Source organism: Larus michahellis, chromosome 20 (assembly GCF_964199755.1).
Source record: "Larus michahellis chromosome 20, bLarMic1.1, whole genome shotgun sequence".
NCBI lineage: Eukaryota > Metazoa > Chordata > Aves > Charadriiformes > Laridae > Larus > Larus michahellis.
The window spans coordinates 8,043,608-8,067,478 of record NC_133915.1 but is presented as its reverse complement, the minus strand read 5'-3'; the positions used below and the strand labels follow the sequence as shown (position 1 = coordinate 8,067,478).

Sequence of the window (23,871 nt, the reverse complement as noted above, 5' to 3'; positions counted from 1 at the left end):
CCCTCCCCAGCTTTCCTGGAGCCCCTTTAGGGACTGGAAGGGGCTGGAAGGTCTCCCCGGAGCCTTCTCTTCTCCAGGTTGATTTACACGGTGATAAAATAAAATGCAGTATATTTACTTGGAAAATCACTTGCAACTGTGGCAATCAAATAGACAAGAAATGGAAAGTAGCAATGGCAGCAGAGAGATTTGTTAGAAGGTAAAAAACCCAAAGAGTTCCCTCCCCCCCAAACCCACACAAAACAAACCCAACAAAAGTTCCTAACGTTTGCACTGCGAACCTGCCGAGATGTTCTGTCTAGTTCAGTGGTACTCGGTTGGCCAGCAGCAAGAGCAACAGCTTTATAAATAGTTGTTTGTTATTGTATCTGAGAAGGGCTAAAATTAGTGAAGTCGGGGGCTGCAGACAGGTATCGCGGCCAGTAAATCCCTCGGGCAGGTGAGCTGCTGGCTCCCAGCTCTCGGATGGGCACCTGGCACCAGCCGCGTCGCTGGCTCCGGGAGATGGGCGGCTGCATGCGGCAAACACGGCCCGTCCCTGCGGTGGGCAAACCAGGGCTCATCCCTCTGGAGAAAAAAAACAGAGTTCCTAAGTGACCTGGCTCCTAAGTACGCTAATGAGGAATTGCCCTGAATTGTGCTCGCTACCCAAAAACCAGCAGAATAAATGGGGCCTCGTGTGCTCGTTAGTCTGAGGGCAGCGACGCTCATGAGCCACCCGGGGGGGATGCTCGTGCCGGAGAACTGCGGGGACCGCGGTCCCAGGGGCGATTTGCCTTTGAAGCCTGCTTGGTTCTGCTCGGTCTGTGCCTTTTAAGAGTAGTCCTTTATGCTTCGCTGATGCCTGTGTATCCTGGCCTGGAAAAGTAAACAGGTGGGTTACTGTAAAGAGAAGTGTCTGGGAAATTAAATTTGAGATCTGAGTACTTTCTAATGAACTAGAAGTTTGCTGGGGGCAAGGGTTAATGCTTTTTTTTTTTCCCTCTCCCTTCCCTCCCCCTCTTTCTTCAGCCATTTTCACTCATTTTTACTTTCCAGCTGCTGTTTTGGTTCAGAATAGCGATCCTGAAGGTGTTTTTCCTCCCAGCGCAGCCCCGAGCGTGCCCTCAGCGAGTCGCGGGGCCGGGGCCGAGGGCCGCACACAATTAACCACTCTGGGTTTCTCTCGGCAGGGCTGAAGCGCAGCTACACGTGCAACACCTGCAGCGTCACCCTGAACTCCATAGAGCAGTACCACGCGCACCTGAAGGGCTCCAAACATCAGACCAAGTGGGTATCTCCCTGCTTTTCCCGGTGGCCTCCTGTCTGCCCGTGTCTGCCTAGATGAATGTATATATAATGTAATGCTTTACACGCCGATAGCCCTGTCACCCGAGGAGCTCCGGGTGTTTTGCAAACACAGATATCGGCGGCAGCTCCAGCTGGAGAAGGGCAGGGCTGAGCCCAGGGCTGAGCCCGGGTGGGCTGCCCGTGGCCCCACCGGAGCCCAGAGGGCTCTTGGCTCTTAATTTCCTGCCAGTCACAGCGTGCCCCGGTGAAGCTGCTGGCAGCTCATCCCGTTTTCCAGGCAGCCTGACGCCTTTCACTGCTGGAGCTTTGCCCTGGTTTCCTGGGTTCTGGCTGCAGCCTCGGGGATGGTCCTGCAGGCGCAGCTGGGGCTGGGAGCTGTCACCCTGCGGAGGGGACGGGGACAAGGGCTGTCACCCTGCGGAGGGGATGGGGACAAGGGCTGTCACCCTGCAGATGGGATGGGGACGGGGTCTGTCACCCTGCGGAGAGGACGGGGACAAGGGCTGTCACCCTGCGGAGGGGACAGGGATGGGGGCTCCTGCCAGAAAGGTGAAGTGTGTTGAGGGCAGGTCCTGCTTCCCGGAACATCTTCCTTCTCTCCTGCAGACCGCTCCTCTAGCCCCGCTTCTCAGGAGACCCCCCCCCAGGGCTGTCGTTCCACACATCCGCAGGGACGCCCCTCATCTTCAGCCTGTCCTTCAACGTATCGGATTTTGGCAGTGCCTTTACAGCCTAGCGAGCCTTATAGCTTTGAGCATCGCTGCCCCGAGTCCTCAGCCTCAGCTGGCCTTCCCCAGGGAAATGTGTCAGAAGGTGCTGGGGCACCCGAATACCTGCCCATCCCCTCCTCTAACCGGGCAGAGCCGCTGGTTTGGGACAGATGGAGAAGAAATGGGCGGGAGCGACCCAAGACGTTAACTCTGTCTGGTCCTGGTGCTGCGGGCGCTCGTGCTCAATGACACAGAGTGCGCGGCTTCTCCCGTGCGTTAAACCTCAGCAGAGACACTGGGAGCGTGATGGGATTAGGTGTTTTCATGTGAAAGTGTTTGTGCTGTGATTTAGAGCAATTATATATTACCCAACTTTGAGACTTGGAGGGAGTCTGCTCTGTCAATTAGTACAAATTATTAAAACGAAGTGATAAAGATACATGGTACCAGAGAGTAGATTAATGAACTAATCTCTCTTAATACACTTACATGTGAGCTTTGGGAGCCGTTTCAGGCTGAAGCACTCGGGACTGCCCAGATTAGAAGAGGGGTATAAAAGGTGTCGTTAGTTACTGAAATACTTCAGGTAGCTTTACGGGCAGCCTGAAAGATGAGGCAGGATGAGCAGAACCAGCAGTAAGTGCTAACGTCTAATTTTGCTTAAGCTACCAAAGGATAAATGCAGACCTTCCCCAGCTGATGTTAGACCTTCAGAGATTCCTGGTATTATTCACCGTAGCTCTATCCTATTTATTCGCGGAGCATTTGAATGTCTTCCAGTCGCTACCCTGTCTGGACGGGAGCGTGTAGTCATATTCCGGATCTCAATTAGCAGGAGGAACTGATGGTGTCAGACTTTCTAATGAGGGGATGTTCTCCCCTGCCTCCGGGCCGTTGTGGAGTGGCCGGAGGGATCCAGCTCAGCTCCTGTCCGGGTGTTTCGGGTCGGGCAGGTGAGACGTGGTTTGAGGCCGTGCCACGAGCCGTCTGGGACCTTCAGTAAGTCCTTTCTGCCTCCGTCTCCTTTCTCTTCCAGCACGTGGAACTGCTGGCGCATCCCTGCTGTGCTGGCTTTGGTGGGCAGCGGTGGGACCCTGCGGGACCGCGCGGACGGGCTCCGTGTCCGCACCCGGTGCCGTGAACTCCCGCTGCCGGGGAGCGGAGCGGGAGAGCTCTTCCCCTTGGAAAGCCGGGATGAGAGCAGCTGCCATGTGCTGCCCCGGCTCAGAGCTGTAATTTATCCTTCCCCTGCCAGTCCTGAGCTTGGATTGTTACTGCGGTTGTTGCTGCTGGTGTTATTGCAAGGGACAAAGGAGGTCACCTGAAGTCAGAGCAGCCTCATGGACGGGAAATACAGATGTGCGGAGGAGATGCGGTACTTCTTCTCGGTGCCGGGAGGGTGCCTCGCATCCTCCCTTTTGTACCCACTCCTTCTGCTTTTGTTTTCCAATCACCTGCAATTAGCAGAGCGTCATCTCCACACTTAGTTCTGCAGAAGGATAATTCCTTCTGCATCTGTTCCTTTCCCAAATGTTTCCTTCTGACCTACTCTGGCAAAAATGGCAAAGACCGAGGATCCCTCTGCTCCCTCTCTTCCCGTAGCTGGAGCAGGAGCCTGACAGGGAGTGCGTCCACTGCAGAACTCGGGGCTGAAGGGGAAGTCTGGGTGAGGAACCCGCAGGAGTTGAGACAGTAATTTACATCCTTTATTGCAGCCGGTCGGGGAGAAGACCCCGAGGGGGTGGTGCGGGTTGGAGGCTCCCGATGTCCCGTCCCATCCCGCTGGGACACCAGCCAGCCAAACAACATTGCTCTATTTTAGTGCCGGGGCTCGGTGGCACTCGCAAGCTTTCCCAGAGCTTCCCGGAGCTTGGAGAGCACAGGAATTATTGATAGAAGGCCCGTTTCTCTTTCATCTCAGGGAGGATGGAGCCAGCCTGTGCAGGGAACACCAGAGCGGCAGAGGCCTGCAGGACTCCCACTTTATTTCTTTAGGACCTTCCTCTTTTGCAAATTAATATTCTTATCAGTCTTTCTAAATATAGTTTCTTATCATTAGTTCATAATGACTTAAATCTGGTCCCAAGAGATTTCCATGGGCATTCAGTACAAGAGGGAAGAAAGTAATAGATTCAAAAGGAAATATGCTACAAATGTAATAATGGAATGCCAATTAGAGACATTCGTCTGACCAATTTCTATGGGAAATTGCTCTGATTATTCTATTTCCTCCATCCATTGTTCATTCTTATACAAATTTCTTTGAAGCTAAGTACCCAAGCACAGCACAGATCTCTCCGGCGCCCATAGGAAAGTGCGCGGGAGACAATAGATGGGCAGCTTCGGTTTGCGCACAACAAAAGCTCTTCCCACCCTGTAATTAGTGTGTAACCACTCTCCGTGTTTAAAGCTATTTTTGCAGTTTCGTTGCCCTCTATGTGGGACCAAGGGAATGAGTTATCCATGTGTTTTATCCCAAATCAGTTATCCCCTCCCAGCCCGAGGGGTCTGTAACAGCCCCGCCACCACGGGACGTGGCTGGACCCGGCGATGCAGCCCCAGAAGGAGTTGGGGGGGTCTCATCACCATCGTTCTGCTGTTTGACACCCACCCAGAGAGGACCCTGTACACGGTGTTTGCACAGAGTCCCGCGCCTGGGACGAGAGCAGGTAGCAAAAGAATTCAGAGAGGGGAAGCAGTTCGTACAGCTCGTGTTCCTGACTACAGAAATTGTCTATGACGAAGAAATCTTCGTTTCCAGCGCTGTCAGTGCATACACTGTGAACAGTTGCTCTGCGTCACGTCTTGACTGTTGTACGAGTGACTGAGGGTGCACGTGCAGTGCAAAGGCACGGGCAGGGCTGCGTCTCTGCCTGCGCAGCGTTCCGTGGGCGATTACCTCTTCTGTACAAAGAAAGTCAATTTTGAAGTCCAGAGCTGGTCGTTCTGACCGGTTGCCACCGCGTCTCCGTCCCAGGGCACGGCCGGCCCGTGGCAGCACCGTGGGGTGAAGCACAGGAGAACGCGCTCGGCGCTGGGGGCCAGGGGAGGATGCCGTGCCCCCCGCAGCCTCCGCCTGCCTTGGCGAGTGCTTTGCCCACTGGTTTGTGCTGTTCCCGTTACTGCTGGTTAGTGTCAAAGACTGTCCTCTTCCTTATAACTCAGGCTGAAGCCAGAGGATTGCAGTTGCCAAGGCAACAAAACATTTTATGTAGCTGTCATACTTCATATAATTAAAAAAAGTAAGGCGGGAGAGGGTTGCAAAGGAAAAGGGATTTTGCTGCGGGACAGGTCAGCAGGGAAGGTGACTGTGGGCTGGAAGCTGGTAGCACCCAAAAAATACTGGGCAGATGAGTCTTCTGGAAAGCGGCTTTAGGAGAGAAGAACTTTCATGAGGAATGAGTCAAGTTGTGGGTATTTATTATAGTTCTCCAGAGAGCAAGGCACGACCGAGCCGCTGCTGGAGTTGCTTTTAATAACCCCCCGCAGCAGCCCTTGAAGTGCTGCTTCGCAGGACGAGGTGTTTGCGCCCCTTCGCTTCTGCGCGGCGCCGGCGGTGCCGGAGCTCCACGAGCACAGCGGCAACTGAAGGCTGCGAACCCTGCAGATACCCTCCGCTGGCGGGGAGAGCTTAGCTGCTTATTTACAGGACGTTCAGGGGCTCGCCTGAACGCTTCCCACTGAACTTGGGATTGACCACTGAATTGACCAAAAGATGGGGAAAATGGAGGGTTGGGGCGAGGGGAAGCTGATATTCCTGGCCGGTATTTTGGTGTTGAATAAAAGATGCAGGAGGAGGTAGCTGATGTGGAGCAAGTCCTTATCCCTCTGGCCAGTGAATATGCAAAGCAAGATGATGGCTGCTGGCTCCCAGTTTTTCTCCCGAGTGCGGGTACTTTAAGCTGTGTGCTTGAAAATAAAGGCAAAATGCATCCTTTTTTAATCCTCTCATAAAGGGGCTAGAGCCAGACACAGGAGAATATCTCTTTCAAGGCATCACAAACCTGGCATCCGTTCTGCGCGTGCCAGGGCCGGGCAGTGCTCGTCCCAGCCGTGTCGGGGACGTGTCCCCGTGCGGAGCCGCCGGCCGGGGCTGCTGGCAGCGTCTCGGCCCGTGGAGCTGCAGCGCGGGCTGTGCTCGGCTGCAGGGGCAGGACTGAAATGGGGCTGGACTCTGGAACATCTGCAGCGGGGAGGAGCGCTAAACCTTTAATTAGGGATTTATGAACTGTGCAGAGATGATTGAGTCATTGTTTGACTTGCTTTCCAGAAATAGAAGTGGTGGTTTTTTTTAATCTCCCCCTCTGCCTTCCTCCTCCCCGCCAGGAGCAGCGGGATGAGGAGCTCCGGCTGGACCGCGGTCCCACGGCTCCGTTTCTATGGGGACGGGTGGCAGCCGAAACACCGGCTCCTGGGGAGCTGCTGGAAGGAGGGTGCGTTATCTCGGAAATATTGGGAGAGAATCCCATGCCAGCTTTGCTCCTTCCTGCTTGCTGTAGGCTGCAAGAAACAAAACTTCCCTTTTATCTGGTGTATGCAAACTGAAAAGACGAAAAACCACTGCTGAAAGTGATTTGCAACAAACGACAGAGCCTTAAAGTCCCGGGTAGTTGTGAAAGAAGCCAGAGGAGATTCAAATTCTGGGGTCAAAGAAATGCTCGTGTGGAATATTAACTTAGGGCTTTGCAAAACGCTCTTCCCTCCTTTGGTTATCCCGCGCGGGTGGCGGGACTGGGGACAGGGTGCGGCGTTGGTCGCTGTGACCAGGAGGAGGTGGCTGCGTTTGGGCAGACGCTGCGGAGCGCCCGGCTCCAGGGATGAAGTAGCTCTTCAGGGGCTGGCGGATGAGAGGACCAAAGATGCTGCTGGCAGAGAACCAGAGCCCAGACCCGCCTTTGATGTAAGTGCCATCTCTGGGCCGGTTGCAAATATATCAAGCGCTGTAATAATGTGCGGATAGCGAGGGCTGTGAGCTACCCTCCGCCGTCCTGGCTGTCAGCGACGGGAGGCTGAGATCCAGCCCCAGTAATTAAGAGTCTGACTATATGGGGCTGATGATTCCCACTTCCATAAAGAAGAATTTTATCTTCTCGCCTTTGTTTTGTCTCTTTGATCAGCCAGACCTCTCTGCCACATCTAGAGCTCACAAATGTATTCTGGCGTTTTATAACTGCTCATTTACACATTCATAGATGCTAATACGTGTCTAGGTTTCCCTTTCAAACTCAGGCTTTCTGATTAATTTTAGGGTTTTTTGCAGAGAGGGGACCCGATCCTGCAGCTGTCGTTGGGGTAGAATGGATTCTGTGGGGACCTAAACGTGGGGAAGGGGCGCAGGGTTCAGTCCAGAGCGGTGCCTGGGGGCGAGCGGGGGCGGTTCTGGTTTGGAGGGTGCCCCGAAGGTCTCCCTGCACAGCCCTTCGCCTGGTCCTTGGGCTGCGCCCCGAGAAAGCCCGGATGATTAACGGCCTGCTGAGGAGCAAACGACAGCAGGCTTGGTGCCTGACAGGCGGGTTTTTGGGGATTTTTTTGTTTCTGATTGAGAACACAGATGCCTAATTGGAACAGGGCATTTATTAACATAAGCTGCTTGGCTCTTCAGCAATCGGAGCTTATCAAAGTACTGTAAATATCGTGCCTGGAGAAATGTCACCCTTCGCCGTCATTGCATTTCCATATTTTTTCCAATCTATTTAAGAAAGTGTAAACAAACATTTCCAGCCCGCTGTGGCTGGAGCGCGTTCCCGGTCGCGGTTCCCGGGGTGGGCAGCGCAGGAAGCAGGAGCGGAGCCGGCAGGTCCCAGGCACCGGCTGAGGCTCTCCCGGCTCCGGGGCTTTGGGCGTTTATGACGTGCCAAAAAGCCGGAGACGGGACTAGAGGAAGCCTTTGGCAGTTCCTGACTGCATTTGTGTTGGATTTTGTGCAAGATGTTATTTCTGTTTCCCTGGATTTTTCCAGCCCCATCCCCGGTGCTGGGGGGTTGAGCTCCCTCCTGCGCATCCTCGCCCAGGGTGAATGCGCTCTTTGAGATAAAATTTCCAATAAATTCCAGGAAATTATGTCAAATACTTGAGTTCCACCATATACTTTACAACAAAGGCAAATGATTTTGTTCTTGCTTTGATGACTGCAACTTTTATTGGTAGCAGTAACAATCTCCATGTGCTTTCTCTAACATATAGTGGCTGATGCCTAAAATACAAAGAAGCCTTTAGAGTGATAATAACTCCAGAAGATGAATAGTTATAAAAGGTAGATGGAACTGAAAGCCATTTTAATTTGTCATTATTTCAGTTCCAGAGAGCAGCTGAATAATTACACTGCCTATGAAGAGAGAGTGTGTAATACTTGCTCTCATTATAGGATTAAATTGTCTCCCTTCCTTTTAATGTAAGTGAAAATAAAGATATCTGATATCTTCTGGTTTGATCATAATTTGAAAGCCCCAGAATGGCTCGTGCAACTTTGTTTTGTGGTGCTGGGTGTACGGATTAATTATTTTAATGTAAAGCATAAACATTGGACTGATATCTCAAAGCGTAGACCTGAGGTCGCCAAGACTCGCTGCATGAGAAATTCCTTATCGGCCAAAAATGCGTTGGAGCGAGGAAAGTTTTGCAGGGTTTGGTAGGCTCCTGAGCAAGTTTAAACTGGGGAGCTAAGGGAAGTACGCTTTTTTCAGGTTGTTAGAGGAGCTTCGGCGCTGCAGGGGGTGTGGGGAGCTGGGCACGCTCTCTGGGGACGGGGAGCGAGAAGCTCCGGGGGCGGCCGGGGGGGCTCAGGACCTGGCCCCGCTCCGGCACCGTCGGGGCAGAGACTGACCGCGGCTTCCTTTCTGTCTTGCAGCCTGAAGAACCAGTAGTAGTTCCTCAGCCGAGACAAGGGGAACCACCCAGGCTTCTGCTGCGGGAGGAACTGGTCAGCGAGGAGAGGATGCTTTCCTGGACAATGATCCTGTGTGGATTCGATAATTAACGTGTAACTAACCTTCGCTTTGGACAAATACATGGATTTTTTTTTTTTTTTTTTAATTTTGTGGTGAGTTAAAATATTTCAATGGATTTTTTTACCCTTTCAAGATAATATTTATTCAGCACAGAGTCTAGAGTATAACAACTATCCTGTAAATACAGCACTTAATCATCACTCATCTTCAGAGACAGTGGAAACAAAATATTTTACTTTTGCATATTTATTCTTAGATTTCCTCCAAGAGTATAAAATTATTCTATTACATTATCCATGATAGCGATGTAATCAGTCTTCAACCAGAAATAAACATACTTTCTTCACCTTCTCCAGCATGGTTTGTGTCGGCACACACAGAGCAGCAAAAAATGAATCACGGGGATTGTATAACGGATGAATTTTTTTCCTTTCCTCTTTGTCTTCAGCAAAAAAATGGTTCGCTGAGCAAAGGAAACTAAAATGAAAGCATAAAATCCTTTTCCTGCCGGTAGGATTCCTACCAGCTAGATGGAAGCTGTTCGCGTTATCAACTTCGCTGATGCTGACCTAAAGCCAGACGTTCTCTGCTGCTGCCGGGAGAGGCAGCCCCGCAGGAGACAGCGGGACGGACGGCGGGACCGCACCGGTGGCAGTGGCGGCCGAGCTTGCCGGGGAGTCCCGCGCCGGTAGCGCCGGCTGCGAGTGCATTCCCTGCGCACCCACAGGGAGACGGTGGAGAGGCGGCGGGGACCGGCCGTGGGGACGGTGGAGAGGCGGCGAGTGGAGGCTGGTTTCAGGACACCGAGGCCGACCGTCGTGTGTCCCCAGAGCCACCCTTGCGGAGCAGCGGGTGCCGGGCAGGAGCCACGGCCGCGGCAGGGAGAGCCCTCGCCAGCGGTGAGTTTGGCACCAGGGCAGAAACCGCCTGGGGACGGAGGGTGCGACGCTGTGAGAGCCGAGCTGTGCTCCCGCCGAGCCCTGGCGTTTCCCGCGGTGCGGGCGGAGGGGCTGGACCCCAAGGCTCTCCCCGCATCAGAAAGCCCTGTATTTGCGGCCGTATTTGCAGTGTGAGAGGGGAAGCGGGGGGCAGGGTCAGCGTTAGGGGCTGGACGTGCTGCAGACCCTGCAGTGCCCGTGTCCCCGGCAGCCCCTCCAGCCGGGGTCCCACCGCCCATGCAGGACCCCCCTCTGATGGCCTCGCAGCCAGGGGCAGGGATGGCAGCTCGGGGGGTGCTTGCTCACAGGAAGGAAAAACTCAAAGGAGTTGAAGGGAGAAAAAATTGACCGAAAACCAGCCTTAACTGCCCAAGAGGATCGCTGCTTGTGCAGGCCCCGGCGGCTCCCAGTCGCAGCAGTTTGGTGCTCGTCTACAGGGAAGGTGCGGGAACAAAAGTGACTCTATCTGTTGAAAAGAGGGAACTCACAGGGATTTCAGTTTTTGCCTGCTGCAGTCAGCACAAAGCGATCAGGTTTCTTACCGAACCCGCTGCAATGCAAAGAGCCGCGACAAACACCATCCAGTTTCACGTAGGTCTGACGAGCAATGCAAAACCTCGCTGCGCCCTGTGTCACCCCAACTGGGTGAGTGCGTTTGCACGCAGAGAACCTGCCTTGGGAATGCTGCTGGAGATGAAGCACCGCCTCTTTAAAGGGCAGTCTGGTTGTTTTATGTATGTGTAGTAGCACAATTCTTCTGAGACTGTGGCCATTTCCCCGCTTCTGCATCTCTGAAGTAACAGGCTTTGACATCTGTCGGTGCGCGCTGGGCTGCAGGCTCTCTTCTCTCTCGGGAAGGGATCAGGATGGGCACGCATCCGTCGGTTCAGTTACCAGGAATCCCAGCAAGGTGCTCGTCCGCTTCTCCAGCATCTCGAGGAAGAGCAGTGACCTGCTGCTGCTGGCTCTGCGCCCCGGAAACTTCTCCTTTCACCCGCGGCTCGCCACCGTGGCCTGCAGGTTTGTGAATGACCTGCCAAGGGAACGAATGGCACGCAGGAGACCAGTCCGTGCCCTCCATCCGCTGTTCTGCACCTTCATCAACCGAAGCAAAGCCTATTGCTCTGCGTTTTGGTGTCGAGTAGCGCTGTATGTTTCAGATGAGAGATGTTTGGCCACGTCGCCTGGAAAACTGCAGCTGTGATGCAAACGTCACTTTATAGGCGCATAGAATTATTACTATTATTGTATATTTGTAATATGGTAGCCCATAAGATGCCGTAGGCGCTGCTCAGCGCCCTCGACCTGTCTCTGAGGGGCGCAGCACCAAAGGGTCTGCAGAGCAGAGCCGTCTTGAGTGGCAGACGTGCGCGGGAGGTCAAGGCAGCGTCATTGTCAGCCTGTGCTCGACCATACTTTGGGGAAAGGTGATATTTAAAGTCACTAAGTCACAAGGCAGCACATGCTGAGCAGTAGTTGTCCCGAAGCCAGTGCCGGTACCCGTAGGACTCCGTCGGTACAAGCAATTCTGCTTGGAAATGGGCCCGTGGGATGCAGCGGGAGCAGGCTGTTCCAGGAGGGGACCTTGTGGTGCCAGAGGAAGAAAAATAGTCTCAGTCTCCTGCTGACAGGGTTCTGTTTATCATATCTTTCCCTGCCGTGGGAAGGAGTTCATCTTCCACGGCCGGCGGGAGCGGAGCACCGGCTGCGGGGGCCGCAGGGTGTTCTGCTGCAGCACCGGGACACGTGCCGCAGGGAGCGCTGCCGTGGAAAGCTGCTCGGGCGTTCCTTCGCGGTGACGGTGGTGTGTAACTGGCCGCTTCATTATGGCCTCAGCCGGGACTCTGAAATCCCTCACTACTTTGCTGCCAGCGTCGCCCTTTTAGTGACAAACCCCCCTATTTTTGTTGGTTGAAATGATTCTTTTACCTTGCAAAGGCAGTTAAAAGCCCAAACCAAACAGATTTATTTTTAAAAGGCTCTTTTCCAAATCTTCAGGAGAGAAGAGAAATAATTCTCCAAAATAAGGAGGAAGATCAATAATCGATGCTCCATGGAAGCCCGTGTTATTTTGCCTGCCAGCAGCAAAGACTGAATAGGCCCCTTCTAGTCTAAGAAGAAATGAGACTCCTGTGATTTGGGTTTGGGATTTTTTTGCCGTAACATATGAAATCTGTTGGCAAATATACTTAGTAGGCAACTTTCAGCACTTCATCTTCATTTGGCATTTAATAAAGGGACACGCTACATCTGTATAATAGCTGGGCTAATTGAGTTGACAGAACAGAGCAACCCTGTTGGTCATCTTCATACGGGGTGGGATGAATATAAATATCAGCCCGTGTGAGGATCGAGGTTACAGGCAGCGGGGGGCGAACTCCTCTGTTTTAGCCGTGACAGGTGGCTCCTGCCTTCGGTCCCGCCACAGGAGGGGTCCGAGGCAGTGCAGGATCTAATTGCTTACTCTCGGGGGACAGCAGAAGATACCGAAGAAGCTCTATATGATTAATTTGTGCTCTTGCATCAATGCCTTTCGTGTGTGGAGGAGAATGGGTTGTTCACGGATGAGTAAGCGTCTCCTTAGGTTTCATAGCTGTGGGGCTGTTTCGTTTATTGTGTTTTGGGTAATAACATCAGACGCCAGTGTTTCTGAAGCTAAACTGCCTCTTTACAGAGAGAATGATTTACGGAAATAGGGCACATCATTCATGCGTGTGCAGCCGGACGTTTTTGAGCCTCCTTCCCCCAAAATTCCCTTCTTGCAGCCCATGACGTCCCTCCAGGCTGCGCCCCGGCTGCTGCAGGGCGACTTCGGCAGGAGAGGAAAAAACATTTTCTAACTTGTGTGCTCAAGTAATCACTGCAAGCTAATCACAGCAAATTAATTACAGCACAAACACAATTTCTTTCCCTCGGCAGGCGTGTCACAGCGCTGGGTCGGGCGCCGCCGCGGTGCCCGGCTGGCTCGAGGCTGGGTGCCCTTCTCCCCTGGCTCCCCTGGAGCTGGTGGCTCGCTTGGCCCAAGAGAAGGCCCAAAGACAGAGGACCCGTCTCTGATTTGGAAAAACCAACACTTCGTGCCTCTCTGGCAGCTTTCGGGCAGGTGGTTTGTCCCGTGGCCCCGCAGGGGTGGCGCAGAGATGTTCGTACGCAAGAGCAGCCGGGTCAGCGCCGCGGACGGGACCCCCGCGCCCCACCCCAGCATGGGCAGCAAGAGGCACGTGAGGCGAGAATGAGACACCCCGTCACATCCCCCCGCTCTGCCCAGTTTCGAACTGGCGTGACTGGAGCAGCGCAATATTTGCGTTTGTTGCCAATGTTGTCCTGGTCCAGTCAATCAGGCTTTGGTCCCTAAATCCGCCTAATCTCTTGCTTTTCCTAAGTTCATTAGGCCTTCAAAGCAAGACATAAAAAGACAAATCTCCTAGCGGGAAGGCAGCGATCCCTGCAGAAATGCCTCCAGATCGCGTGCTCCCCTCTGATGTGGAGACTGGAACACCACCCCGGGCTTAAACGCTGTGTGCGGATACATTAGAGGTCTTTCGAAATGGATGCGGTGCAACCGTTGCGTCCCCCAAGGTTACTTTAAATTGAAGGGTGAAAACATTTGCATATATTTTCTTCATTTAAAAAAAACCCCAGAAACATACTCTGCGTTGTTCATGCAGAACATCTACGCGTTACAGAATTCTAATTTTGTCTGTTCTGGCCAAACGCTTTCCCAGCTTAAAATTCTGTGCAAGACCTTCTGCAAGGAAAGGAAATCTCAATAATTAAGTGTCAGCCTGGTTGTGTCTTGCCACACACACACTTCTAAGGAGCAGCGCTAACAGGAATACGGCTGGCACTGGGAGACAGCTGGAAGTGTGATTATTAACACCAAAACTGTAATCTTTGAGACACGTTTCATTAGCGTTTAGTAGCACATGCTAACACCGTTCTTCAGGCTCCAGTGCAGTATGTTAGTTACGTTTCGGAGGCGAGATGCTAACTTTCCGTAGTGTTTCATGCTCAGACGTAATCCAGCGCCAATAATACGTGGTTTTGAACTGGCTGCTTGTCTAAGGCAGTGGAGCTCTATGGCAACAGCGCGTGAAGTGACTCTACCCCGAGACACGCTACTTAACACAAAGAAATTAATCACCGGAGAAGAATGCTCCTAGTACGTAAGTGGTACTCTCTTTGTTAAGTTCCTATTGCATCAACTTAATTAGCAAGTCCTGACCTTTAAAACCACCTTCCATAATCTTCAAATGATGTATGTGGAAGTCTGCGTTCCTCCTCCGGGCTGCGCTGGCAGCGCTCTGCGCTTGGCTGCCTTCACGGGAGCTCCTCGAGCGTGTCGCCAGCGCAGAGTCCTCTCCCACCAGCGAGGGGTTATTGGGAACCTCCGGATCTGCTGCAGACCTGCGAGATAGGGAGGACCCGGTTTGGTGGTGGAACGTCCAGGGTCTCAAGAGAGAGAAAGCAAATAGCATTGACAGTGCAGTGTTCCCCGCTTAAACTACCGCACTGAGATGAATTGCAAGATTTTGGATAAATTTTCTAGCCTAATTTCTATTTCCAGTGTCAGAATAGGGGTGGTGGAGCGGGTTCCTGTTGATCGGGTGATGTTTGTCTTTGCTACGTGTGTTCTCCTGGCTGTAAGGAGCTGGGCTGGGAGGCTGCCGCAGAACTCTTCCAGCCAGAGCAACGTATTGCATTTTTATTCTGCTTCCTTACATATTACTTGTACCCTGAGTCACAGGAGATCTAAAGCAAACTCTATGAAATTCCTTCTGTATATTATATCGTCATTTTCCCTGCACCTTTGTGCATCTCATAATCCTGCCAGTACTGGTAAAAATCATTTTGGAGCGCAGCTGGCTCGTGCTCTTGCCAGGACCTAAATTCCCGTCCTTCAGCAGAGGGGCTGCAGACTGGGGGTTGCCGGAGGCGGGGGGCGGAACAGGAGCGGCCGACGCTGAACCGTTCTCCTGGGCACCTCTCCACGGTGGTCTTGGCCTTGTGTGAAAACGTGCACCGGCGCACACGCACCGTCACCGCGACACGCTTGTGAGGGCCTCGGCTGCACCAGGGTCCTTACTCGCCCCAGCCGGCCTCACCTGGACCCCCCGCAGCCCCGGCCACTGGCCCTGGGGCTGCACTTACGCCCGTCCCCCAGCCCTTGCTCTGCTGATGGGAGCTGCGGGTCCCCGGCTGCGCGGGGGGACGATGGCGTTGTCACCAGCAGCCTGGTACCCGAGCAGGGCTGGGGGCTGCAGCGGGGCCGGGGCTTAAACCCAGAGCTGGGAGAATTTTATCTCTGTAGGAAGCCGGGACAGGGGGACTCTGTGCCGACACTTTCCTGGTGGCTTTGCTTGGGCTGGGCAGCAGCGAGGGACCGGCTCGGGAGCCTCCTCGGCGCGGGCTGCTCGGCCGTGCCTGTGCCTGACGCCGCGGGTTCAGCATCGTCCCCTCCCCGGCCGCTGCTGGCTCACCGAGCTGCGTAGCGCGCTCGCGGGTCTTCGGCAATCGCCTTTGTCTAATATGTTTTTAATCAGTGTGTGCATTTCAATTTGCATATTAATAGCGAGGAAATGTTATTATACACTGCTGTTGATGAGATGGTTGTCGAGCCTATCTTACCAGTCTGAGGAGAGAAAGAAACTGCATCTATTCTATAAAAAATGAAACTGCAGAAAACACGTGTTTTAGGATCTACCATTCTCTGCCTCTGTCTTTCTTTATCTCTGCCTTTATTTTTCTCTTAATACCTCATATGGATGCATTCATTAATCTTCCCCCCCCCGCCTTAGAACAAGGATCATTTAACAGGAGACTAGAACAGGATTTTGTGCCTGTCGTGACAGCTCCAAGCCAGGCTAAACATCACGGTTTTTTGCTGGGCGTTTTTGACATGTAAAATGGCAAAAGGTTGACGCAGTCCAGGAGTCCGTCTGTGGCAGCTGACCCCGGCAGAGTAACTCAGACGCCAGCAGTGAGCGCGGGCACTGCTCGCTCCCTGGGTTTCGGCGTTTCACGGCTGCCGTCGGGGTTGGCTCCCTCCGCCCGCTGCAGCGCAGCCGTCGCTCCCCGGCGGGGCCCGCGGCAGGTCCAGGTTTGCCGTTGCTAAATTTTAAGTGTGCTGTCCTAACCTGGGGCTAAAAGACACAGGCAGTAAAGGGCGTTTGGAGGGAGAACAGGGAGATACACATCGGTTTTTTCTCCATTCTCCTCTGCCAGCAAAGCTGCCCTTGCTAATGCTGGTGAGGAGCCACCTGCGCGGGGGGAGCACCAGGCTCCTGCAGCAGGAACCACGGTCCCCCGCTCCTGCCTCCGCTCGCTCGGGAAGAGCGGGGCAGGGGATGGGGAGAGCCACCGTCGGTGCTCCCGGCGCATCCCCGTGCAGCGCGGCAGCAGCGGGCGCGTGACTGGGGCCCCGAACAGGCACCGCTCGCGGGAGCGCTGCGTAAATACCGAGTGACAATGTTTTGGGAGAGGGACCTCCCAGCGCTCCGTGAGCAGGGAGGCAGCGCGGAATTGAGGGCTTTTCAATCACACCGGCTCCGGAAGAAAAGGAGCGCGGCTGCTGACCTGAAATCAGTCTGCAGCTTCTGCAGCCACCCGCTGCGGGCTCTGCGGGACAAAAGGAACCGTGTGAGGTAGGAAAAAAAGCCCGTGAGCATTTGCTGTAGAGAAGGTGGCTGGAGGAATGAGACCAAGGAAAGGCGTGGGATGGATGTTTCACTCCAGAGCTTCAATCCATTTATATAATCATAGTTGTTATCATAGTAAATGTAAATAACTGAATGAGTTCAAATTTAGTATTTGACAACACTGGCTCTTTGTGAGTACGCACGGAATTCTTGTGGTAAGCCTTTATTTCATCAGGTAATCTAACAATATTTTAAACAGTCCTTTAGGCATTTAGTTCGGCTCATATTTTGTGATTTTTCTCACTCCTGGAAATGAGGGCTATATTCTCCAAAGCATAAAGCCTCCCACAAGTTCATGTGTTAAGAAATTGCTTGAATCAAAAAATGTGGCAGTTTGGCGGCTTGCCTCTCGCTGCATCGCTGTAGCCGGTAACAATAGCAATCATGTAAGGTGAAAGGACAAAAAAGCTGTTTTGCACCTTGTCAGCCCCAGGCAACAAATATGCGGGCTAGCCTTAATTTATTCTCATAGGATGAGGCAGCCCTCGGTGGCATCGGAGACAGACACCGGAGCCCTGGCCCACGCTGCCTGGCTCGGGAAGCATCCCAGATAATTAGCTCTTGGCCTCGCTGGGGAGCACGGCACCGCAGGGCACCGCAGGGCACCGTTCCTCGTGGGGTTTTTCCTTGGGTCAGAGCGTGACGGGGACGTCACTCTCCATCCCGATTCCCGCTCCGCGCCTCCCTGGGTGCTGGAGGGGGGACCCTCGCTCCGTGAGTTGGGGGGCTGGAGCATCCCCGCAGCCAGGGCACTGGACCCTGCGCCAGCGGCGTCCCCCCATGCCAGTGCCATGGCGCTGGCGTCCTGGCCGTGCCCTCTGTTCTGCTGGCACCGGGCTGCTCCCTTTGCCGGAGCAGAATGCCCATCCCACCGCCGTCTCCACGCTCCGCGCGGGTGGGCTGTGGTGGAAAACCGCTGCTCTGTGCGGTGGGATGAACGCCTTGGGGTCGGAAGGGGATTTTCAAAGGCCTGGAGATAACCGGGATTCAGAAATAGATCAGAACGAGCCTTTCCATCCAGAAAGGAAGAAAAAGTGAAAAGCTAGTTCAGAATAGCACCTTCTGTAAAGTCGCCCTCGCGCATACTTTTTAATGAGACAAGTGCTGGTCTTGGCAGACAGCTGACCCCGATTCACTCACAGCTCTGTGCTATTGATTCAATAGCTTCTCTTAATGAGGAGTTTATTATCTTTGTTAGGGCATGCGGAATCTAGCAGGTGCACGGTGTTAAATAATGAAAAAGCGACTTTGCCAATGCCAGGGATATGACGGTGCGGTGCCAGGGACGAGTGGGTTTCTTCAAGGTTTCTTCCTGGAGCCTGCCCTGGAAGGCGGCGCGAGGCACGGGCTGCTCGAGCCTCTGCCTTCCACGGCTTCTGCCGGGCTCAGCAGCACCTTCGGAGAGGTCTGGCCTGAGTCCAGCTTGGATCACGCGTCTTTAAATCACCAGGAGTTCTGTCTCGATTGCTTCCCCCCCATGTGAGTCACTTCCTAACGCGGATTTTTAGTTCGTTAGTGCGGTGATGCATTAAAATGAATCTCAGTGAAAAGGCAATGATAATTTAAAAAAAAAAAAAAGAAACAATTTCTCCCGAACCCCAATTTCTCAGGTTCGTTTTTTGCCTTGACTGGGGCAGAGGGAAGGGCCAATGTTCTGCAAAATTCCGACCAGATCCTGGCTGGAGCTTGGCACCCAGGGGCTCCCCCCAGGCTGGTCCCTGGAGAGACCCCCCCTGCAGAGGTTCGCTGCATCGGGCTGCCATCGCTCGAGCCGGCAGCGGCTCCTCGCGGTGCAGTCCTGTGCCGAGCCCCCAGGTCTGTACGTGTGTTGGCGCCCCGCTGACTTCAGGATCCATCGTCTGGAGCACGAGCACAAGGCGCCCGAACGCCCGTCGTGTTCTGCTGGCGCAGTGACGGCGTCGGGTGACGACTCGTGGCGTGTCACTCCGTGAGTCAAATAGGAACGAGCAGGGACAAAGGGAGGACGAGTTTGCTTTCTCAGCTGGCAAGAGCTAAAGCAAAGCAACTTGTAGAGGAGACCAAAATCGCCACTGAGCTAAAACCTTACAGAATGGAGCGAAAAGGCGAGATGACGTGCTCTTTTCTAGTGATTTTACTCAGTGGGCAGTGAAGCAGAGTTGATAAGCAGGGCAGTATAAATCAGTGAAGTCTCTGGTACAGCCCAGCATGCGCTGATGTGACCTGGAAAGTTCCTTAAGCCAAGCTATTAAATCATTTGCACGAGAAGAGCAGGCAAGCCCTGCTTTACCCGCGTGAACCAGCACTGTGGTAAAACTCGTCTTTATTTTGAACATTGTCCTGAACATTACACCTGTGGCCACTTACCAGTAAGTGCCTACAAGCACTGAAAATAAGACAAAATCACAGACTTTCTGCTCTGGTGACCAAGGGCCTGTTTATTTCCTTCTCCCAGTGCCCTGGCTTCAGCCTTTCCCCAACACTTCTCGGGTAGCTGATGTTTTCCAGGGGTGAGCTCTGCGGAGGGTCGGTCCGGGCAGCCCCTGCATCCCTCCGCGCTCACCAGAGAGATGCCCCGTCCCTGCGGAGCCGACACAAAGCCACCGCCGTCCCCGGGGCAGGGACAGGGACCGGAGCCTGTCCCCAGCACATCCCCACGCGCTGCCAGCGCCCTGCGGGACAGTGACGTTTTGCCCTTGTGTAACACTTCGCCCTTGAAGGTTGCTGGTGAATGAGGGTGCCCCAGCCTGGTCCCGGAGAACAGCCATCGCTCCCACCACAAAACCCACACTCGGCAATAACACGGGTTGCCCCGGGCGCTGGTGGAGTCTCCATCCTTGGAGATACCCAGGGGCCCTCTGGGCAGCCGGCTCGAGGTGGCCCTGCCTGAGCAGGGGCTGGACAAGGTGACTCCAGAGGCCCCTTCCAACCTCATCCAGCCTGGCCCGGCAGAGCTGGGTTGAGGAACCCTCCCGGCTTCTGTGCTGCGGGGAGTTCTTCTGGTTTGTTTAGGAGGCCCGTGCACTAATAAAATACTGCTTGATCCAAAGATGTTGCCCCCAGGATCTCCGTTGATTCACGCTTGACTTTGGCTGCGGGAACTGCCCCAGTCGTTTTTGGTACCGATTTGGAGAAGGGCAGGGATGTAATCCAATGCAATGCGGTGAGTGCGGCAGATGCTGGGCGTTTCTTTCTGGGACTCCTATGGAAAACTTTCGGAGCCCGGACTGTGTGGCATGCAAGGGCCGGTTCTTGGCAGGACGGCGCTGGGTCCCTGCAGGCAGCGCGGCACCCGCCTGGCGCTGCCAGTGCTGCCCACACTGCGCCGGGGTCGGTGGGACGGTGACGGCCAGTGGCGGGGAAGGCACCAGCTGGTGATTGTTCACGCCTGTGGCACCGCGCTCAGCTTGGGAATAGGATGCTATGCAGAAAGCCTTGTTCCTCCTGCTCATTAAAAAGGCTGCGTGCGCTTCTGTGGCAGGGATGCTACCAGAGACCCCGCTGCCCGTCGGCTCCGTCCAGCGCTCTCGCACCGGATCCACTGGTAACTGGCTGGAAATGTCCCTGCAAGGGACGCGGAGCAAATGGCTCCGCAGCAGAGCTGGTGGGGCGGCTGCGTCTGGAGCACCGGGCTCCGCTCAGAGCTTCTCCCCAGCTGCAGTCACAGCCATGGTGATGTCTGTTGGGCGTCCTGTGGGCTCTCGCCCTCGTAACCGGTTCTGTGTAATTCAGTATTTGTGCTGTAGTGCCGACCTAAGGATAAAGGCTAACTAAAGCTTATAGTGAAATGTACTGCTTTTTGTTATTAGAGTATCCAATAGAGTTAGAAAACGGACAAGCTTTAGGCAACACCGATTCTTTTTTGGGTCTGAAGTAGAAACAACCCCTGCAAGCTAGACGCAGACTGGAAAACATTTCAGCTTCAGTTTAATGTAATTTTGGCAACAAATTAGACAGTTTGGAGGAAAAAGGTAGTAAGCACCTGTAAAATTAGGTATTACAAACATCATGTATTGTTTCAAATTTGGGAGCTTTAAATAGTGTTACATCCATCACCTAATTTCACAGCAGTTAAAATAAACTTATTGTTTTGCATTGGACAAAAAATTGGAACTGTCACTTGACAGATGCGAATTGCACACGTTGTGGTTTGTGTTTAGGGGGTTTTGTACAATCCTCCCTGCTGCCGTTCAGCGTCGTGCGTTTTGTACATGAGAACGTCCAACCCGGCGATTTCTGTTCTGAGAACAGGATAATTGTGTATGTACCATTTCTAAAGTGAGCACGATCATAGACGTGTACTTCAAAAGGAATGTTAAAAATAAATAATTTGAAATCTATGCTATATAGTTGGATTTTTTTTATTACTTTTTTTTAGGATTTATTTCAGTTGCATCTTTTTTTCCGGCAGCCAAACGTTGTTCACCTCGGAGGTACCCTGGCCGCTGGGATGCCCGAGGTTCACACAGACGCCTTGTAGCCTCCAGCCTTTCCCTCTCCCGCCCGCCTCTGATGGCTCCTATGGGCTTAAAATGGGGACTCGGGTGTCACCTGTGCGTGTCCCCGCTCCGCGGGGTGATGGGACAGCAGAGAGCCCTGCCCGGGGATTTACCTCTGGCAGAGGAACGGGGTGTCCCCGTACGGTCGGTGCCGTCATGCCGGGGAGACCCGTTGTCCCCATGCGCCGTGGCACGGTGATCCCCGCGCGGGGCTGGGCTTGGAACGCAAGGAGCAGCGCCGGGACGGGATGTGCGGGGACGACCAGTGCTAACCGGGGCTGGCGCATCCCCGTCCACCCCAGACGGTTCCATCCACAGCCCCGTGCCCCTTCCCGGGCACCCCCTGCGCTCACACCCCTGTGTCAGCGCTCCTCGCCTCCCGCGCCTCGCCGTTCCCGCTGCACCGCGCCACACTTGCGCGGGCCAAAACGAAAGGAATTGGGAAAAGCACATTCATTTTGCAGCCCCCGTTCACCCGTGAATGAGGGACACCCAGCCCGGGCGCAGAACAGCCCGTTCCTGCCAACAGCATCTTCATTTGGACTCGCTGGCCCTGCCGGGGATTTAACATTCAGGCCTTGTCACGGGGTCCCTTTCACCGTTTTAATGAACCCAGCAGTCGTTTGAAGGGCTGGAAGATGAAAACTGTGAATGAATTCCCCCAGGTGCTTCCCACGTGGGCTGCCTTTCCGGGGCACGGCCGCGGGGCGCCATCGGTGCCAGGGCAGTGACCCGGCACCGCGCCGCCGGTGTGTGCAGCGGGGGGTCGGGCCGTGTCGCGCACTGCTGCAGCATCCGCCCCAGCGAGTACCTGCGGCTCCCTCAACATGTTGTACTTTTGGGGGGATTTTGGGGCACACTGGTGGTTGCCGCTGGGGTCTGTGGGGTCAGGGAACTGCTTTCAGCCACGGCCGCGGCTGCAGCATCGGCATCTCCAAGGGTAGCGGGATCCATGGCTCCTACCGGCTGCAGGACCCCGTGGGGGCTCGGCAGTGCTGTGGCACCGGAGAGCCCCTGCCGTGGCCAGCGGTGCGCCCGAGCCGGCAGCGGCGCAGGCAGCGCGGTGAGTCACCGTCTGGCGAGGGCAGGGCCCACAGCAGCGTTCCCGGGGAGGAGAGATGGGAAAGCAGCGCTGGGAATAACAAGCCGAGCTCGGGAAATAATCCATCACCCTCCCAGCGCCGAGGGCACTGAGGCAAACGCAGCGCGGCAGAACGCGCCGGCCCGGCCCTGCCTCCCCTCTGGTTGCCAGCACCTCTGTGTAGTCGCGGCGAGCAACCGAGTCATGTTTTGAATTCAAAACCGATGGCTCTGACCCATTTCTCCTTGCATAGCAACACCGGGCTGTTGGTCCCAGGAGGGGCATTTGGAAAGGCCTCAGAGAAATTTAGCTGCATTTTCTCTTGGAAGTTGATCTACAGAACGGCTCCGGAGCCATTCCCCTGTGGGCGGGATTCAATATATGTGTTTTAAATAGTCAGCTGCTGTGTGGTTTTAATATAAAGCACAAGCATTCCATTTAATTAAACTCGCAGTTAAAGAATATATACAACTTGCAGAGGGATGCTCCATGGCTGCTCTGCACCTTAACAGGTCGCCTGCGTGTTGCTCCTGCCCGCTGGCAGTGACGTGGGCGCTGGCACTGGGTGTCAGCCCGCAGGCGGCACCGGCGGCACCGGCAGCACCCGCGGGGACGGCACGAGTCCCCAGAGCTGTTGCTCTCCCAGGCACTGCTTGCAGGCACCCACACGCGGTCCTGCCCAGTGGCAGATGGCCCGATGGCTTCGGGTGACCCGGGCACGGGGACGCGGTTGCAGCTGCCCGGGGCTGGCACCACCGGGAATCAGGGAGCTGGTGATTTATGATAGAAAAAAAGGGGACCAAAACCTTGTCTGCGCACCGCTTCAGCAGCTCTGCTTTATTACCCAGCCAGTATCCCAGTTCCTATTAGAATTATTAACATAAATATCAATGGCGACGGAGAAACAGAGTGTCAAGGGCATTTCAGCAGGAGAGTGCTGGGACCCGGGGGGGGGGGGAGGCGGCGACCCTGCATCTGAGGCACCCCCGGGTCAGCTGGGCTTTTTCACCTCAAAACCCACTTGGACGATGTTTTTGCAAGCGTCGAAGGGGGTGGCTGCAGGTCTCAGCAGGAGCCAAGGCTCCTCCGCAGCCCTCTGGGCTCCCGCACCCCCTGCCGTCTCAGGCACGCTGCCTCCCATTGCTTTTATTTTCATTGCTTTTGCAAATAAAAGCTGGGACTGTGGGGTGGAATTACAGTTTCCCAAGGCATTTTCACCTCTTGGCACCATTTGCACTGGTGCAAGGCGAGGTGCGATGCATCTCGGCTCCCACCTACACCGCTTGTTTTCAGAAACAGCTTTGACACCCAGCAGCCGAAGAGCCGGCACGGAGAAGGGCCCAAGGCTTATTAAGTCACTTGGCCTTTTTGGAAAGATTTATTCCTGTGGCTGAGCGCAGATGACGCACCTCCGTCTGTGTCAGTAACGAGCCCCGCGCCCCGGCATGGCATTTCTGCGGGCTGGATGTGCTGTTATTTCTGACGCTGTATCAGACAGTCAGTCTGGGCCATTAAATATCTCCTGGCTCTTCTCCCCTCAAACTTCACCTCATTTTTCTTGGCCAGGGAATTCCTCCTGCAGTTTCGATTGGACATTGCATGGTTTTTCACTTGCTGTCTTTCTGCTCTCGTTTCCTCAGAGAGCAGCGATGGCCACACATCGGGCTCTGCGACAAGCCCCGGCAGGCACCGGTGGGTGGCTTTCCAATGACAGAGGCTGGAAATTCAG

The 23,871-nt window shown here is 54.4% G+C and overlaps 1 protein-coding gene across 4 annotated transcripts in view; it reads left to right on the top strand.

Annotated features, from left to right (window-relative positions):
- Window positions 1-9,293, top strand: part of ZMAT4 (zinc finger matrin-type 4) — a 99,488-nt gene extending 90,195 nt beyond the window's left edge. For 2 of the 4 annotated variants that reach the window (XR_012584312.1, XR_012584311.1), the window contains exons 6-8: window positions 1,173-1,269; window positions 6,327-6,900; window positions 8,848-9,293. Coding sequence is in view for 2 of the 4 variants with exons in the window: in XM_074563925.1 (XP_074420026.1) it covers window positions 1,173-1,269; window positions 8,848-8,863 (113 nt within the window). In the remaining 2 variants the exon portion in view is untranslated. The remainder of the gene's footprint in view (window positions 1-1,172; window positions 1,270-6,326; window positions 6,901-8,847) is intronic. The other 2 variants (XM_074563925.1, XM_074563926.1) reach the window with 1 other exon arrangement.
- The last annotated feature ends 14,578 nt before the right edge of the window (window positions 9,294-23,871 follow it).